General features: G+C 40.4%; 1 protein-coding gene across 2 annotated transcripts; it reads left to right on the top strand.

Moving 5' to 3' along the window:
• Positions 1-4,876: 4,876 nt before the first annotated feature.
• On the top strand, positions 4,877-9,726 carry LOC104453720 (nicotinate-nucleotide pyrophosphorylase [carboxylating], chloroplastic). 2 transcript variants are annotated; one of them, XM_039318059.1, is made up of 11 exons: positions 4,877-5,187; positions 5,284-5,456; positions 5,887-6,020; positions 6,126-6,189; positions 6,288-6,370; positions 6,577-6,660; positions 6,750-6,902; positions 7,092-7,268; positions 7,612-7,658; positions 7,863-7,930; positions 9,372-9,509. In XM_039318059.1, the coding sequence occupies exons 1-10, from the start codon at positions 5,120-5,122 to the stop codon at positions 7,915-7,917; spliced, it is 1,038 nt and encodes a 345-aa protein (XP_039173993.1). In that variant the 5' UTR covers positions 4,877-5,119; the 3' UTR covers positions 7,918-7,930; positions 9,372-9,509. The 2 variants fall into 2 exon arrangements, with proteins under 2 accessions (XP_039173993.1, XP_010066629.2); XM_010068327.3 differs by lacking the exon at positions 7,612-7,658 and having other exon boundaries at positions 4,878-5,187; positions 9,372-9,726.
• The last annotated feature ends 10,270 nt before the right edge of the window (positions 9,727-19,996 follow it).

Below are 19,996 nucleotides of genomic sequence, written 5' to 3' on the forward strand. Positions count from 1 at the left end.
TGATTGCCAATTTATATGCGACGGGGGCCTTGTTCTTGCGAGAACGCCCGCTTCCTTGAACGCTCGAGGTGTGCATCCAGTCCATTCCCAAATCCCTCTCCATGAGCTCGCTTGCTCGTGTTGGTCGCTCTCGGCGATTGAGTGAGGGACTAATGGCTTCCATCTTTTCGGGATGCGATGGTTGTGGATGTAGGACATGGAGGCGTGGTGGGCTTTTCTTCTCCCTCAAGCCCTTGGGCACCACGATCCTTTTGCGATGGCACTTGTCCCAAGCTTCCCGAGCGGTAGAAACTTCGAATGCGTAGTCACCGCTTGTGTTGAAAAGAACCGAAGAGATCTTCCCGATGAAAGGTGGTGGGATCTCTGAAGGGCTCCATATTGTCGTGCCACTCGATAAGGGTGATAGAGAATGGCGCCGGTGAGGCCGAGCAACGGAATTGAGAGACAGCGCTTGTAGGCGAAGCGAGCTCTCTTTTCATGGAACCAACCAGCACACCATTGGAATGCCTCAGGAGCCAGGTTTCTTAGGAAGCTTACCCAATTTAAACATCTTTGATTGGGAATGTATGGTCCTAAAACCATAAATTTTTGTAATGGGTTTTCGAAAGCATTCGTTTCAGATGATCGCATGAAGTCTCGAAATTCGCTTAGGTGAGAAAAGAACCGGACTTGTAAAATTTCAGGAGATGCTCGCATGATTTTTTCCCGAGTTGTCTTTAAAACGATTAAAAGACAAGAATGTTTCAGTTAAAATCATGTTGACATAATTCCCTCCTCTCAAGATTTGATCAACTATCCATGCCATCTCAGGACTTATGGCATTTCTTTGATGGGGGAAAACGATGAGCCCGAAAAAAGCCAGGAGGAAAATCTCACTTTTTTGGGTCATAGGCTGGTTTTGAAAACATGCATTCATGAATTCTAAAGGGCATACATTATGGTTATTTTCAAGAATTTGTTTCATGACATGGGTTTCAGTTCCTAAAAGTCGCGCCAACCCGCGCCACGGGAGGGCGCCCGTCGATGGTTTGACGAGCTTTTTCTCAAGAGGCATTCCGGTGATGATGCTTTGTATTCTTCCGGGGTTTGGGTTAGCTCAAACCTACCGAATATAAAAGTAACCGTCTTCGGGCACCGAAATGTGCCATGGCTTGTATGACTTCGGGCGAACAGTGATTTGGATCAACGATAGGAGATGACCGACTTTGGCCTTCACACGCTCTTGGGCAAACTGATCTAACTGACCCCACCATCTGAAGAGCTCCGCCTTGGGAGTAGGAATGAACTGGATATGGTCTTTCCCCATCGCATATAGACTGGGACTTTGAAAAGCTTATCCTAAATTGCCATGGGCCAATAAAAAGACTAAGTAAAAGTAAAGAAATCACTTTGCTTTTAAATAAAATGGCAAGCACAAGGACATGCACATGGGACATGCGGCTCGATTTCTAACTGAGAAGGCTTGGTGAGATTAAAAGGATATCCGCCCGTCGCAGTCTCGCGTTAGCGATACCCTCCTAACCTCGGCTAAGAAATTCGGGAAAGAAAGGCAACCTCTACATCGCAGTCTCGCGTTCGAGGTCGTATCTTTCTTAACACCATCCTAGAAATCTTATGGCGGCCTGTGTCCCATGGTAGGGTTGTGTGTGCCATGTGTAGTGTTTAAAACAAGAAAGCATGCACAAATGGTTTATCATCACAAGATAATCTATTTTAAGCAAAATTAAAATAAATTTCTAAACTTTTGACCCGCACAAAGAAAAAAACCCAAGTCAGTAAAGAATTTAAACAAGACAAAAATGGCCTAAGTCTTCAAAGTCCCCAGCGGAGTCACCAAACTGTCGCGACCTCTTTTTTTTCGGCGCCCGCAATCGGGTACGAGCGTCTAAAGGAGGCTAATGGCTCGGCTAAATTTATTAAGCCCGGACTCTCCCAAGTCCACCAATTCACGACTTTAATAATCTAAATTTTTAACCTGTAAATTAATTTTAAAATGGAGTCGCCACTAATCGGTTTGGGGTGGGTCGATTAGAAACCCAAACGAAGTATCGGGAGAAATACTCGCTCCTGCGCAACCAGAGAAATTAGGATCGGGGACTTGATTACACTAGTTAATCACTAATGCCCTTTCTACCTAATCTTGTTTAAACCCCGAGGCTTTTTGGATTTTGAGAGATTTTCCATGCATTTTTGGAGGAAAAACATTTTTTGAGTATTTTTCTCATTTTTTGGTATTTTTGGAGAAATACAAGTTTTTTTTGGCTTTTTCTGAAATTTTTTTGGCTTTTTTTATGAATTTTTGGCTTTTTTTGGCTTTTTGGCATTTTTTGGAAAATAAAATATTTTTTAATATTTTTCAAAATATTTTTGGAAAATAAATTATTTTTTATTTTTCTCGATTTTTTTAGAAAATAAAACATTTTTCGAAATTTTTTATATATTTTTCGATTTTCTCGAAATTAAAACATTTTTGATTTTTTTTTGAAAATAAATTATTTATTTATTATTATTTTATATTAAAATAATAAAACAAAACCGGCCCGGGTCGGATCCGCGGGTTGTGTCCGACCCGAGCTAGCGACCCGAACGAGGACGGGCCCGACTCGGATTTTTTTTGGCTTTTTTCTTTTAATACAAGCCTGGCCCAAAATTTTTAATCAAAGCCCAAGGAACAAAAGGAGTCCCTATCCGCGTGAGATCGGCCCACTTGCGTCCATGCCCACTTGGCCCCGACCATCGACCCAGAACCCTACCGGGATCCACGCCCGACCCGTCGACCGGCCCGGTTCCCGCGAGGAACCCTACCCGACGGGGCTTTCACCCAACCCGGTCGCGACCCGAATTTGCAACCCCAAATTCCAGTGCTTCTTTGCGGCGCTAGAGAGGGGATGGCGGGGACGCCGCAACTCGGCCATGGTGGCGCGACAGGCGACGGATCGGCGATGACGACGGCGGCTACATGGACGACAAAGAACGGCCGACTTCTCGACGGACGCGGCGCGGCAAAACATAGAGCCTCTTGGCCAATCGGGATTGAGGCCGAGGCTAGGGTTTCAAAAAAGGGGGCGGCGAGGGGTGGCGAGCGAAGACGGCGACGGCCAAGAGGGGGCTGATACCGCTATGGAGAGGGTATGGCGCGGCATGGGAAAAGGCGATGACCCGGACAAGCAAAACTCCGCGACGGGGCTCCGAGTCGCGGCGGTTCTTTGAGCTCCGGCGCGGCGAATGCTGGGGGTGCGGGTGCGACGACGGGGCGCTACGGCGGTCCGTTAGCTTCTCGGATCTGTCACCTTTCTCTCCGATTCCTCTCTCGGGACACCCGACCCTCTCGGATCTCTCCCCCTTGCTTCTCACTCCGGCTAGATCCGAGCCTCCACTGGCCGGATCTAACCTCCCCGAACTCGCTCACCGGCGACCTCCCCCGAAGTCTCTCAATGGGAGGTCGGCCAAGCTCGCGACCCGAGTCCTCTCTCGCTCGCTCTTCGATTCCTCCCCCGAAGTCTCTCAGTGGGAAGATCTCGAGCTCGCTCGTCTTCTTCGTCATCGACATCGGGGGCTATTTATAGGCGAGGGGGTGGCCGGTCGACAGAACTTCGATCGCCGGTCCCCTTCGCGCACCGAGCGGCCCTCGACGGCCAAACCGGTGTCCCATCCGAGCTTATCCAAAGAAGCGTGCTCGGCATTGATGACGCCCGAGATCTTATCCTCTCCGGCCGACGTCGGCCTACTCCTCTCGGCCGTAGGCCGTCCTTTGCGTGCATCGTCGTCTTCTGCGCGTGAACTACAGAGGCGGAGAAAGAAGGAGCGAGGAAGAAGAAGAGGGAAGAAGAAGAAGGAAGGGGGTGGGGCCAAGCCGCACAGCCCACGTGAAGAAAATGGGGGCTGCTATTTTTGTTTTTCTTTTCTTTTGTTTTTACTATTTTTTTGTTGTTTTTGTTATTTGTTATTTATTATCTAAAAAATAAAAGAAATTAAGACCTAATTAAACCTAATCAAAATTTTAGGTGTCAACAACCATCATGTCCAATTGTTCAGCAGTGTTTGAACAACTAGTCTCTTTGGATTTATTTCATAATCATTCCATTTTTCTACCTTTTTTTTATTTTTAAAAATAAAAATCTGTTTAATAAGGTTAACTAAACTTTATGCTATTCAGAGTAGAAAAGTGGTTAGAGAATAGATTTGAAATTAAAATAATAAGTAAAAATATATATTTCTTTATTTTTGGGAACATAAATGGAAAAAATAATAATTCTCTGCATAATTCTCAATCATAAAATATTATCAAACGCACTCTTATCATATCAGTATTTAGAAAGTTGTCTCATCTATTATTGAGATGTTATAATTTTAAAAACAAGTACTTAAAATATACAGTCAACACATCCATGATGCGAAACCCAATTATATTAATACGTTTGCCATAACTGCAGCTACGCTATAGCTTTTTGCATCGAGATTGGGCCTACAAATTTGTGTCGTAGTTTCCATGTTGGGTAACACGTGAATTAAGCCATCAAACCCGAAAACCAAGCAACGGAGCTTCCTAAAAGCTGCTTTGAGCTCGGGGGCATTGCGGCCAGAAGGCGTCGGCCAACCACTTTACGAAAGCAACAAACACCATTTGTCGCCGAAAAAAAAAAAAAAAACCGGACCGAAACGGGCCGAACATCGATCCCTGCGCCTTTTTCATCCCTACCACTTCTTCGCCATTGAAAAAACACCATGCCCAAGAAGGTGAAGCCACAGAGCCAAACGGGCCGGCCCAAACGTCCCAAGATGGATCCTCACGAGGCCCAGATATAGGCCCAATGGGCCTCAATTTAGGCCCAATTCTCTCTTCGGACACGGAAAAACGGCACTCGCCGCTCTGCCACTTCGCCACTCTCTCTCTTTCTGCGCAAATTCTTATCTGACTTCTCTTCCTGCGAGGCCTGCTACGAAGCTCGAATCGACTTCCGACGATGGAGCCGTAGCTGATTTTTCCACCTCTCTTTCATCCGCGATTCCCTCCTTCCTTCCATGGTACGCGGTCGCTCGATCCTTCTCCATCGCGGCTCGTCGGAGAACGAGGAATCCTCGGCCTGAACGAGGAAGGAGCGAGTCGGCCGGCCGTTCGATGTCGGGGATCGCTTCGCTATCGTCTTCCCCGATTTCGCTTCGCTCCCGCGCCGCTCCGGCTCCAAGGTTTGACTTTTCCGCTTCTCTCTCCCTCTCTCCGTGTTCGTGCTCGCCGTCCGCGATCGCGCTCTGAAAGTGACGCCGTCGTCGTTCGTTCCACAGGCTTCGCCGCTTCGTCATCTCTTGCCGGCGGACCGTGAGGATGTCTGCGGCCGCGACGACGGGGAGCCCCGCGCTGTCGTTCGAGGGGATGGCCGTGAAGCCGCCCTCGCACCCGACGTATGATCTCGAGGGCGTGATCAAGCTCGCCCTGGCCGAGGACGCCGGGGATCGAGGTTCGGCGCGAGCCTTCCCTAGTTCTCCTGCGATTTTTTACTGTGCTGCTGTGATTGCCGTTCCTCGGTTGTCGAGTATAAGATAGTGAATGGGCTGACACCCAGTGAGGAATGGGCGTATATGTGAACGGATTAAGAATCCGTGCATTCATACATCATTTACTCGTAGTTCGTCGGTGGAATTTATGCGTCCGTGGCGACACGGATGCTGCTCTGGAGGTAGTTAAGAACTCCGCGAGTGTGTGAATGTAGCTGGGCGTGATTAAACGGCTTGTTATTATGAAACGTGATAGTGTCGTTGCAATACTTTCTTCCTGTGCGTGTGACTTTGCTGATCGTTAGTGCCTAATAAAGCCTGGGGCTTTAGTGATCCATTCACTCTGTTTTCGCCTCGGGCGTCTCATGGGTTGCATGATTCATGGAATTTTAGGAGATGTGACTTGTATGGCCACTATCCCTGCGGACATGGAAGTGGAGGCCCATTTCTTGGCGAAAGAGGATGGTGTTGTGGCGGGAATTGCTCTTGCAGAGATGGTATTCCATGAGGTTGATCCTTCTCTCGAGGTATTTCCTCTCTCTCTCTCTCTCATATGTCATGGATGTTCTTAATTCTCAAAGTTTGACGTATTCTTTTTGTGGAATATATTGTTCGTGTACAATATGATGCAGGTGGACTGGACTAAGAAGGATGGAGATTATATACATAAGGGTCTTCAGTTTGGAAGAGTTTCTGGTATTTACACGATAGTGATATAAGCAATATATAAGTATACAGACTTTTACTTTGCACTTCAATTTTTGTTCTTCCTATTAAGAACAGTGGATATGCAGGACGAGCATACAGTGTCGTCGTAGCTGAAAGGGTAGTGCTGAATTTTATGCAAAGAATGAGTGGCATTGCAACTCTGACTAAGGTACTTTCATCCTCATGAAGAAGGTAGAACTGAGTGGAATAATGCTTTCATGTTGCAACCAGAACTTGTTACTGTCCTTGCAAAAGATTCTGGAAGGGTAATTTAGGATGTGCTCCATTACAGAGCTAGAACTTGCTTGTAAACTGAATTTCTTTGTTGCCACTCTGGTTCAATGTGGGATGAGGTGTGGTTTATTAATTCTGCAGGCAATGGCAGATGCCGCACACCCAGCACGCATTCTAGAGACAAGAAAAACTGCTCCAGTTCTACGTTTGGTGGATAAGTGGGCGGTCTATACTACTTCCTGGACTTTCAACTCCTTCTTCCTTTGTCTCGTGTTCAAGTTTATCAGTTGACCTTGTAATGTATCTTCCTATAGGTTCTCATTGGTGGAGGGAAAAATCACAGGATGGGTTTATTTGATATGGTTATGATAAAGGACAATCATATATCTATAGCTGGGGGTGTCACAAATGCCATTAGATCTGTTGATACATATTTGAAACAAAATAACCTTCAAATGGAGGTCGAGGTACTTGAACTTGTTGTTTTACTTTTTCTCCTTAAAAATGTTGATTACAGCATGAATTTGAATGTTCGCCAACCTCTTGGCCTCATGACCAGTAGAATAAGTTCTCTTTGGCCTTGATCTTTTCAATTTGTTAACGAGGATGTTTACAATATCATTGTCATCATCTCCCTCCCTCTCTTTCTCTCTCAGGTTGAGACAAGGACACTCGAGGAAGTTAAGGAAGTATTGAACTATGCATCTGAGACCAATACCTTCTTGACTCGGATAATGCTAGATAATATGGTCGTACCCTTATCAAATGGTGATGTTGATGTTTCCATGCTTCAAGAGGCTGTGGCATTGATCAATGGGAAGTTTGACACAGAAGTACGTTTTAGAAATTCTGTGATGCTATGATTATCTGTAGTATTTATCTCACTCAATAGTTGGCTTATGCACTGAGTTCTTTAGCTGGGTACTGCAGTTACAGAGTTGTTGTCTCTGCTTTCCCTCTTTATTCTGCATCTGTTAGAAAAGCGATGTGAAAAAAATTAAGGTACTGGGTATTCAATGTGATGGAAATTCATTGTGTTTGTACATGTGAGATCATTTTAATGACATAGTCTTCTTAGGTAGTATTCCCAGCTTCTTCTTCTTAACAAAACTAGGCAATACTGCCTTCTAATGCCCATCAAGTCTCAACCTGCAACTTTCCATTGGGCTTGTGTAGATTTCAATGCAGCAATGTTGCATCTTTAAGTCAGCTCGTGTAGTCAGGTGAACACAGTTGAAATTGCTTCTAGTTCAAATCAATATGTTTCTTTGCAAAGTTCAGGTGCTCATTTTCTACAGTTGCCATGATAACATGTCTTGTTATAATGTCGTATTAATGATTAATATGAGCTTTGCAGATGATTCTGACGTAATGTAGTATTCCGAATGATCTGGTTTAAATCTGACAGTGGTACTTTGCTATGGCAGGCGTCTGGAAATGTTATTCTTGAAACAGTACATAGAATTGGACAAACTGGTGTGACATATATCTCGAGGTAATTTATTTTTTACTCTATTCATGGTCCTTGGCAATTTTTATTTGACTTGTTTTGATGGATGTTGAAATCTGGCAACAAATCTCCATGAATTTGTAGCCTGTAGAACTCAAGTGTGTTTGTTTCAAATAAGCAACTTTTCATCCAGAAAAGAAGTTTACAGTGATAAGCATTTTCAGAACAACAACTTGGATGATGACATTTCATGTTTGATGCTCGCTATGAAGGATTTTTTAACTTAATTGTCAGAGTCGCAGTTTATGAACAAGCAAATAACTGTAGTGGCAGTGCCAATAAACAACCGGTGGAGGTGCTTCTGTTGGCCATAGTAGGCTGGCCAAATAGTGGCAGCTGCTGGTCAGTGGCAACAGTAAAACCCTTGGTAGTTACAGGAACCTCTTTGGTGATAGGTGACAATTGACAGGATTTGATTTTAAGAATTTGAATATGCACTTTTCATTGACTAGGAGAAGACTTTGCATTGATCAATTTGTCTCAACTGTGTTTAAGGATAAAACGTGATTTCTTTTTTCCTACTTTAGCTGGGAGTAAACGTCATGTTCTTTTGATTAGTGAAAATATATAAACTTCCTATAGTTACTTTTCTTTGTGAAAAAGCCTAAACAGTTGATGTCTTTGTCCATGTTCCTTCTTTATTCTAAAGTCGGAAAAGAATTAGCTCTTCTCATGTAGGAATCTCGTTCCCTTAATTCTAAAGTAGTGTCAATACTTTGTCAAATGATAATCAATCCCCAAAACAGAAGAGGTTCTATCCAATTCGAAATAAACGTTCACATGTTCCAAACATGGCAGGTTTCAATCAAAATCAAATGAGGGTGAGGAGTTCTACCAGTTGAATTAAGTGGATTGCTGTTCCCATTTTTTCTTAGTGGTGAAGCAGGCGATAGAGAGGAGTCTGAGAGTTTTAGTTAAGCAGAATCTATTTGCTCTGTTAGGGGGATATTTTGTTCCCTTGTCAGCAGTTACGGTGTTCTCCTTTGTTTGTCAAGAAATTGAGGAGCCTGATTTGATCCTCTTCATTCATTGTTAACTATATACTGACTTTGTACCGTGTTCAGGGTTTAATGGCAGTCACTGGTTTTGGTCACTCGTAATTTCTGTGCAGTTCACCATTCTGGTAATGCTAGTTGTACTGGTTAGAGAGGGCTTATTCTTCTCACAAAGTTAAATCCTGCTATTTGAACCGGCAGTATCTAGATTCGTGAACTCTTAACTTACGTTCTAAGTAAGAATTGCACCGAGAAACAATTAGCTTTTATATCCCATCTGGCAGCCAGCTATATATGCTTTGCTTTTCCCAAGTTTTATGGCCAGATGATGTCTTTCTTCATGGGGAAGAAAGTTGTACGACCATGCTGGCATGTGGGATGACTCATGGGCACTAACTTTTCCTCCGGATGGCTTTTGTTATTTTTTGCAGTGGTGCCCTCACGCATTCTGTGAAAGCGCTTGACATCTCCCTGAAGATCGATACGGACTTGGCTCTCGAGGTCGGAAGGCGTACAAAGAGAGCGTGATTCGTCACCTTATTTCTCATACCTATAAGGAATCTGCCCAGAAACGGATGATCTTTCTTTTCCATGAGATGTGATGTGTTCCTAATTCCTGCTTAGACCTTTTTTCTTTCGGCGTGTTTCCTTTTGTGACTGCCGACAAAGTTGCTTGGGGCAGAAATCGGAAGGTAGAATGTTCAATTAACGAGTAAGGGATACAATATAAGTTCATCAATTTATCCCAGGAAAAATTACATTAATATTCGTTAAACTTTGGCTCCATATACAATGTCATCCTTGAATTTTTAATTTGTTTGGATATGTTTTCTGGGCAATTCACAATTTTCAATCTTAGTTCCTAAATTTTCAATTTCTTCAATTTAGTCACTCAACTTTTGATCTCAAAGTCAAATAAGTCCTTTTCATGGTCACACTTTTTGTCAGATTTTAAGATGCAATTTCATTTTAATCTATTTCATAAATTAACAAAAAGATATGCTATCTTGTATTACCTTTTTACCTCTTTGGTCTTCAAAATTATTGAGATAACTTTATTCAAGTATTTTTTTAGCTTATTATAAAAGTAGAATCTCTTTTAAAGTTATTTTGCCTTCATATTCAAACTACTTTTTACTTCTAAATTTAAAGCTTTTAAATTTTATTTATCTAATAGATCAAGAACAAGATTTAGAGTAACAGAAATATGATTATCTATTGATTAATAAATATCATTTTTGGATATCTTATGAAAATATTTATTCTTAAAATAGCAGGAATATTAATATGATATAACTCTAAATGAGGTTTTACTGTTATTATTATAGAAATCTTAAGATAAAATATACTTAAGTTGGACTATCGTAATGTTTATAGCGAGATAAGGTGTTGATTTAGTAAATGAATTTAAATGTAAAAATATTCTAAAATCTAGGTAATAGTGTAATATGAAAGCTTATGAATATTAAGGAATGACTAATCCGATTTTATGAGGAATCAAAATGAACAAATTAAAAGTTTAGAAATCAGACCATGCATTTAGAAATGATTTAGGGATACGGTGTAAAAAGTAAAATGTCCAAAAATGTCCAAAAATGACATCGCACGTCGGACTAAAGTTTAAAAACAGTTGGTATCATTTTCTCTTTCTTCAAACTACAAGGGTCGGGACTTACGCCGGCGTCATCTTTTACGGTGTCTCAGGTTTAACTATTGTGAACTATGCATGAATTGAAAATTGTGGGTGAACTTGGGCGGTGCGGTGCGGAGAGTTGTTTCAAAATTGGCATCATGTCTTTTTTTTTTTTTTTTTTTTTTTTACATGAGAGGTGACTTTTAGTCTTCATCTTTTATTCTCTTGGCCAATACCAAAAGGAGTCGTATCGAACCAATTGTTTATTCCAAAATTCTGCGAGTCATCCACCGTGACTTTGCATTTAGAACGGTGGAAATTTCTTTTTATCCAGACAACTCTGCGAGACAAATCATTCAATCACCTAAATTTACCGTGTTTCGTAAATTTAATTTTAAAATTTTTAATTGTGTCAATTCAATCATAAATTTTTGCACGAAATTCCTATATAGTTATTTTGACTAATTTTTGACACACTGCTAAATTAGCGATTTATGATGAAGATTCGCTAGAAAGATTATATTGAAATTTCAGGCAAATGTATCAAATTGACAAGACGGATTGGACAATTTCTCCCAATTCTGTTGCTTTGGATTTCGTCATGCAAGGTCATGTGATCACTATTCCTTGGTCATGTATGTGTTCGGTTGAAACGTAACGTTCAAATTTATACCTTGAGCTCTAGGTCAAGGGAGAAGAAAAGAGGAGTGAAATGAAATGGTTTTCTCTGCGCAGATTTCCTGAAATCAATTCAATTCAAAGGGTTCACCAATCTTTGCTTCGAGAACATGTTGCTGGTCAAATAAGAAACTCAAGCTCCCTTCGTTCAAGATTCAATCGGTCCTGTCTAATCTATGTGTATAGTAACGTTTTACCTTTTACATTCTTGGAAATTGGATTTGTCTCTTTCTCTTCTTTTCTTTCGATTCCAGAAGTTCCCTTGAAATTTCAGCCATTAGCATCTAATTTCTGGAGCTTGCGTTGCGGCCACGATTTCCATCCGTGGAAAGAGAGGTCTCGTTTTGCAGCATTAGTATTCAGTACATGGACAGAGTTTTATTTCAACTCGATTATAGATTTTGTTAGCAAAGTACATTTTTTTTGGGGTCACCGATTGTAGAAAAACGGGTTTCAACAAAAAAAAAAAATAACAAAGTTAAATAAAAGGTCCCTGCACTATAGATAAAAAATAATAATTTCCACAACTTAAAAGCACATATTGATCATTAACATGTGCGAATGTCATCCCTTGTCCTACACACTTGTAATATATAATCTCAAAGTTTTCTATAGAATGATTAGCTGTGCTATGGAAGCATTTGAATACTGATTCTTTATGATTTCACCATAAATCTCTAAATGAAAAGGACCAATACCACAAAAGATCTCAAACAGGATAACTTATATCACATTTACCCCAAATAAAATTTTCATATCGTAAAAAATCTCACAAAGGTACATCCGTGACATGTCTATAAGAATCTCAAGACAACATTGGAGCAAAATTTTGGGATTTCAGCATATTTTGCAACATGAGGGAACTCTATGGCAAAAATTAGCAGATTTCTCAGTCTCGATTTGCTTTCTCGGTTTGCTTTATGTAGATCTAGCTTACCTAAATCAACGTTGTTTAGGAGACCCATTGTTTGTCACATATGTTTTCATGTAAGCAATTTAACAAGGATATTGAATGGAGGATAACGGAGGATAAACTTGTCGCGGATGTGTACTAGTTTGAGATTATTTTTTTACACGATTTAACATAAATGTGACATGAGTATACCACGTTGGTATTTCAAATGGTATTAACCCAAATAAAAAATGGAACGCCGATCTACCTAAAGAAAAGTGTCATTTCCTAATCGAACCAACTTACAAACAAGACGTACACCTACAGTCAACCAACCGCAAAATTAGTGCCTCACCTCCCAATCTAATGTCACAATGTCATCACTATCTCTCGTTGGAGATAAGGGTTTTTCCCTTTGTGGAACAGCAGAGACTCTCGGAAAAAGGGTACAAACACATCATCGTAGGAAGAGTTGGGCACGAGACGCAACCGCGTTGCCTAGCCGCCCTAGAGAAAGTTGGAACGAAAGCAAAAGCTGACTGGCGTTGCCTTTTGTTGAATTAGAGGGGCATTGCCTCAATCTTACTTAAGTCAGAATCCCCCAAATCCTAAAAGGGTTCACGAGTCGATAAGGTGATCGCGAATTTAAGTCTGACCTAATTTCTTGTTTTGCGGTATTAAATCACAAAAAGAGTTTTCACTCTTTGAAGTTGAACCAATTTCAGTGCAGATAGCCTGCTTTTTTATTTGGAGCACGTCGATACGAGTAATTTACAAGTTGTTTCACAACAGCCCTATCGCAACTAAATGAAGTCTGATGGATTAGTCATGTATCCAGCAAAAAAAAAAAAAAATGTGAGATTGAATATCCAATCGCATAAAAGGTGCACATGCATGGTGATTTCCTTTGGAGTTGCATCGATTGTGATTATATAAACTTCTCTTTCAAGGGACAGACACACTTTTTTAAGTGTTTTTTCTCAATACGAAACGAGAACGTCTAGATAAATTTGGGACAACGGCAACAAATGTCTCTCTCTTCAACATTCTCCACACCCCATCTTGCCGTGTAACCAAAATAGAATTGATGAATTTTGTGGCTTCCTAATTGAGTCACCTTTCAATGGAATATAGATGGCGAACTCATGGAGAGGACATTATAATGATGATGTGAAGTCTTAACCTCTAGAAATTAGGGCTAGAATTGAAACCCCCTTGACTTTCCTCTCCAATCGATTGAAAGGTCAGCTTGGCTCGAATTGCATAGCGGTCGATCCAGAGGAAGAAAACGAGGGGAGGAAGAAAAGGGCAACTGGAATTGAACCTAAGTCATAGTTGGGCCATCCTAAATCGACAGTACAGGGAATAATGGAGCATATAAAAGCCTTTATATAGGAATTAGAAGGAAGTAATGTATACTATTTGTATTTATAAAATTTTGTATGACTGTCTATATTTTATATTTAATGTTCAGAGCATAGATCAAGAGTTCAAATCCCAGAGCTTCATATTAGACTCATTGATTGTGGTGGGTTCTCGACTTACTGGCACAAAATAGGAGCCACTCCCGTCCCCGCACACGGTTGATTATTGTTCGTTATGGGAATTGGCTCCCATGCTAGAAGGATCATTAAGTAATGATCATACGTACATTATCAACTTGATTTCTATTCGATTAAACTCTTAAAAAATACAGTCATTTATGGTAGTTGAAAATGGAGGAAAAAGTGGATGACCGGTAGTTAAAGGGAGGTGGGAGCCTTTTCCGAAAGGCAAACCCTAACATCACCTTTCTAATGTCATCTCATGTCAAATAGTCAACATTTCCCCCCTAACTCCTCCATCCCGTGTAATCTTACGCATTGGTTTTGTCATTAACTAGGCAAAAATCCACGAAGAATCGAAAAAGGAAGGCTTATCGGAATTGCATTGGGGGCATCCAGCATTTTCATCCCGGCATATGATGGAGATGTTCACCAACTGATCATGGACGAAAACAAAAGGGTGAAAATAAAGAACACTTCGACAGGACAACGTCCACGTCCTAGTGGCGACTGTCACGTCGCAGGTCCAAAATCGTAGCCGACCACACTACGCGCGAAGCGAATTATATGCCTCTCTCTGTTGTATTTTCATTCTCCTTCTCGGTCCAGAATCATTGTTTTTTAGAAGCCTTTTTGGCCATCTCTTTTTGGCCTTCTCTGGTTCTAGGGTTTGTCTTTGCTTTCTTGCGTGGGAGATGACTCCATGACAACATCACAACGTGGGTTCTTCCTCATATCCATTGATGCCCTAAAAGACTGGGAAAACGGGCATCGAGTACCCTCTCACGGATAAGAATATGTATGGATAACTATGATGTGCGTATATCGACAACGTTTTGAATGTGCATATATATAATAGGTATGGTCAAAAAAGATCCCACGGTGTCTAATGCTTTGTCCATTGCATAATGCCAAGCGTTAGCCACATTTTCATGCATATATTTCTCCGTTTTATTAGCACGAAATTTTGGGCGTCTCTCTCTCTCTCTCTCTCTCTCTCTCTTAAACCCAACAAAGTCAAGCGACGCCCCCATTCATGTCCTTTGTTATTTGCTTGTCATTGAAGACTATATTGGCAAACCTCTTTTGATTATCGTACTGCAAAATAACCCTTTTGTGTTCTTCGATGCATTGCACGCAATTTGCATCTTAAAATAAGTTATCGATTTGAATGATTCAGATGCATACTTCGTCCTTTTCCCACTAATTATTGCACTTGTATATGGACTTCTTATCCAACTCAAATCCAAAAGTTTATCTAGATTACATTGACGAGGCTACAGTGCACTTAGTTTTGGTATATGCCATGAGAGGGCTGACAAAGCTTGCACGTTTTCCACTACCGCCCATCGCCCTTACAATAATGCAGACTCCGTTTCGTCTTTGTCAACGTTCCATTTCTGCAGTTTTTACAGATGAATGACGATGAATCGACCAGCGAATTATCAGACACGACAGCTCGTTCTTTTGTGGAGGTCTAGGAACTATATTGTCCACGAAATTACAGGGTTATAAAGGGGTATCGAAATAGAGAGCTCGACCGGCCTTAACCTGTGTCGAGAGACGAGGCACTCGGGAGGAGGGCTGTTGACTTAATTATGTTTCATAAAGCAGTAATGGATGCGTTATTGGAATCTCCCGAGTACGAAGCCCGGAGCAACTGGACAAAGAAAATAAATAAAAGAATGATGTACTGAGATGGAACACATGGGATATGAGTCACGACTGATGATGCCGATGACAATTTGTCTAAGTTGGACGGCTCTCTCTCTCTCTCTCTCTCTCTCTCTCTCTATACCACGCTTTTTATCTCTTTTGCTACTGTATATGTTGAGGGCATGATGCAAATCTGTTCGTGGTAATGGCCAGAGCAGAATTATTGAAGTCTTATGTTCATACGCCAGTTTTTTTCCAAAAAAGATGCGGAATCTGGAAGAATTATTATCTTCGGCAGAAGAAGACGCCAACAGAGAAGAAAGCATGTGGATTAGGGTTTATTTATCTTATGAGAAAAATGGGCAGAAAGGACCCATCATCTTTCGGCAAGGAAAAAAGAAAAGAAAGAAAGAAAGAAAGAAAAACCAGAGAAGCAGCCACTGGCACAAACACAAAAAGTTGCAGACGTTGTCTTCTCACCAAACCATTTTGGCAAAGGCGATGCTACCAAACACAGCCTTGCCCATCAGGTTAGCATTGGGGACATGCCACCTTACTTTCAATTACTCTATTCACTTGCCTTATATTAAATGGAGGGGCCACCCCACATGTTAGGGATGCTGAAATTGGGCGAACTAATTTGGAAAGCCCGACTTAAATTCTCAAACTTATAGATGGAGAGAAACTATGTGTGTGTATATGTATATATATACCCCGTAAACAAGTAATGCGGTATACTTTAATGACTCCTTTCGTGCGTCAACTGGATTATGAATGACATGCAAAATTTGACGAATGAGACGTCGCACGTGCGAAATGAATTAAAATAGAACCCACCTATTCCTATGATCCGTGAGCTTGAGCTACATGTTTTGTTTCGTGTAGAATGATTTGGGTCACTACACAATCTTAAATTCGAGTCACTATTCAGGATATCACAATGATATACAGATCTATATTCAGATCCATGCTACTGCTCCAGCAATTTGAGGACGTTCTGTTCATTGGTGGGGCACTTGAAGCGTGGCGGGTAGTCGCTTGGCATTAGCACCTCAGAGAATAGAACCTCCAAATGGTCACGATCTAACAAGAAGATCGGTTGGTTTCTGTGCTTTTCCTCTTCATTTTTCCTTATTTTCTTGGGATCATAAGCTACCCTATCTTCAACGGGATCCGAGGCTATCGGGATCCATTTGCACTCATTGATTAGAAAGCAACTTAGGTATCAATTTGATTTTCGCGTTCGGGGAATCGAGGGTTTCTAGGGGGAAATGGAGTTTCCCAAGATGATAGCCATCCCTCTACTTTGTAGTATGAGCTTCTGTATGGAGTTGGGAGATTTGCCACGTTCTTTCGGAGGAGCAAATTTCTGACGTTGGTATTGTTGTGTTCATCGTCGAGCCAGATATAAATTAAAGATCTGTGTTTTGCTAATAATAGTCTTGAGTTTGCGTTAAATTTAAATGACCTCGATGAGTATTTATGACTCATGCACACATGCATGTACCTAAGTATCTTAATACTCGTACGGCAGATTTATTTTATGGGTGGCTCATATGATTATCGTATCTTACTATGTAAGAAAAGTCCTAGTGCTATGACATGCCGACACTTGTCCCGCTCTAATTGGGTTTGGGTTGGCTTAGTTTGTAGGGAAAGTTATCCATGGCTTTTTTTTCTCTATTTTTTGCCCTTTTTTTTTTCTCTGTGCTTCGTTACTAGAAAGAATTGCATTTTGCATCTACATATATTTAGCTACTTATACTATATTGAACATGTATAATTTATTGAATCTTTTATTTATAAAGATAACAGTTCGCATCTTCGTCTCATATTAGATGCTTGTTTTATCTGACAATATTGATGAGATTGTTAAGTATAGTTTTATCCACATCTTATATGCCAAGTCAACAATAATGCAAAATCTTTTCACATCTCATTCATCTAGGATCTTATATAAATAATAAGGCTGATGAAGCATAGTTTTAGTCCCTCTAATTCTACTATTTAAGACATTTGGTCCTTTGACTTTTTTTATGCAATTAACTCTTCTTCTTTTTTCGTTCAATCAAGTCTTCCCATTAATCTTATTACCGATATGATAATTTGACATCACTAATATAGCATATAAAGGGCACGTAGTGCTAAAATTCAAACGAGGTGGACAACAACTTGACAAAGGGCACAACCCTCGCTAGAGATAATTATACAACCATTGTTGCCAACGCCTTCTTTCCTCTGTCTCATCGACGACAACAAAAGTATTCGAGAGGGAGAAGAACAAATAATATGACGCACTCCACTTCAGCGGTTCAAAGCCAGCTTCATTACCGTTTAGGTCTTTTCGCTCTCTCATATATTGGAAGAAGATCATTGCTATATATAGAAAAAACGTACGTTTAGAGGTGGTAGGTTCTGTTCTCTAGCAGATTCAAAGGTAGGGGTAGGCCCGATCGCCTGTCCCCTCTATGCTATTGTCCTTTTATATCTACAAACTAAGCCAATCACTTGATATTAGGAAAAAAAGAAACAAGATTTTTGCTTATAATTACAATTTGAATGTCCTGATTTCAGTTACCCGTGCAATTTGGTTATTTAATTTATCTTTGCACAACATAATCTATATTATATTCAATTTACGAAGTCAAGTCCTTCTGTCAATCGCTACCATTGACATTGTTGACGATTTAATATTTAGATACATAAACGTTTTATTGAAAAAACCAAAATGAAAGATAACATATCTAAAAATTTACCAAGAGAACCATCATGCACACATCCAAAATTTGCATTGACTTAACAATGGGAGGATGCGCTATTCATAAGTGCAATTCTTCCGATTTCAATTACCCGTGCTGTGTGCAATCTAGTCGTTATTTGCACGACTGAATCTATATTCTATTTGATTTACACAATCAAGTCCTTCCATCGATCAAATTGGTGACGTGATATTCAGGTACAGGTACATGAACGTCTTAATTAAAAAACCAAAACGAAAGATATCATATCTCAAAATTTACCAAGAGAAGCATCACGCGCACGTCCAGAATTGGCATTGACCAAATGACGGGAAGATATACTTTTCATGAGTACCAATGGGAGACCCAAACTCGGTTTTGAATAAGGGCTTCTTTTAATCAGATCTCACGCATCTTATCTATTTCTTAATGAGAGGAGTGGCTCTTGCAATGAAATAGGCCATCAGACACGTCGTTGCGGCTTCGGAAACCCATCACATGGGATGTAATTAAAGCTCTCTAGAGTCTAAACTCTCACCCCCTCCTCCACGGCTCCCTTTCCAAAATTGGGTCTCAACCCTGGCACTCCAGAAGTCAACGCAATTAAGCCCCCGGTTACCCAGAAGCTTCCTGCGCCTACCCCTCCACTAGGGTGAACCTCAATTTGGACCCGTTTCTATTTGACCCTCGGGTAGCTGTGACGTACGAACAAGCTTAGGTTGTAAAGGAGAATTGATAGTGTATTTATATATATGCAGTGAAATTTCTACTGATTTTTACATTAGAAGATGTGAACATATATATGGGTATTTCTATAGTATCTATTTAGTTTTGCGACACGACTTGTAAATTGTGCGAACTCATTAAAGATCTTCAATTTTAAGTCTAACCTCAATTTTACTATGATTGATTTTTATTTATTTATAAAACATCTCAAACTTTCTCTGTAATTACAAATTGTATTGATTCTTTCAATATTATCAATACTAAATGGTTGCTATTGTTCATTACAATGTGAGAGTTTTGATGAATTACAACATCAAATCCATATGTTTTTCGATTAACTTTACGTGTTATAATGTCTCGATAGTTATATTTCCAAAAGAATTTTTCGCGTTACCGTGTCGCATAGAATTAGACAACCCTCCAAGAAGGGTCCAAGTATTTTTTATTTTTTTCCTTTCTTAAAGGCGGGCCGTGGATCGCACGCTGGTCAAGAAAAGCGTGTCAATGCGTGGAACGATGGAGGCGAGACGCCATAACAAAGTAGTAATAATAATAATAATAATAATAATAATAATAATAATAATAATAATAATAAATAAATAAATAAACTAGCATAAACAATAAAAAAAAATTAAATAAACTAATCCCGCTGCTATATCCACATACGGATGCTGACCCATCTTTCCAATATTCTTTTTACCCACTGAAATGTGATGCTGACCAATGAATTGCTTGATCGCGACCTCCAGCGAATCAAATTCCGATTTCACGAGTAAACTTCCCAATTATATAAAACAACAATTTTTAATCAAAGATTGCAGGAAAAATCTTTTTTTTTTTTTTTTTAATTTCCAGAAGGGCCAAAAGTCCCCTTATTTGTTTTTTAATATCTTTTGAAGCCAGTGGGTGGGAAAAAGAACAGGAATCAACCCTCCAATTCCCATCCGAACTTCATCAAAATCTATTTTTTTTTTTTAAAATTTGTCATTTAGGACCATGTCACCCTCCTTGGCACGGGGTCAAGCGAGTTGAAATTTATGCAAACTTTTTGGCAGCGCAAAGCCTAAAAAATCCCCCCTAACATTGCTATCAAGGCCATTGAATTGTCATAAGGTCGAGATCTCTATTAGTTTCCATCAATCGGGTTCTTAACCTCGAGCCAATTGTTGTCTAGCGAAGGTCGTCCATC

Source organism: Eucalyptus grandis, chromosome 7 (genome assembly GCF_016545825.1).
Source record: "Eucalyptus grandis isolate ANBG69807.140 chromosome 7, ASM1654582v1, whole genome shotgun sequence".
NCBI lineage: Eukaryota > Viridiplantae > Streptophyta > Magnoliopsida > Myrtales > Myrtaceae > Eucalyptus > Eucalyptus grandis.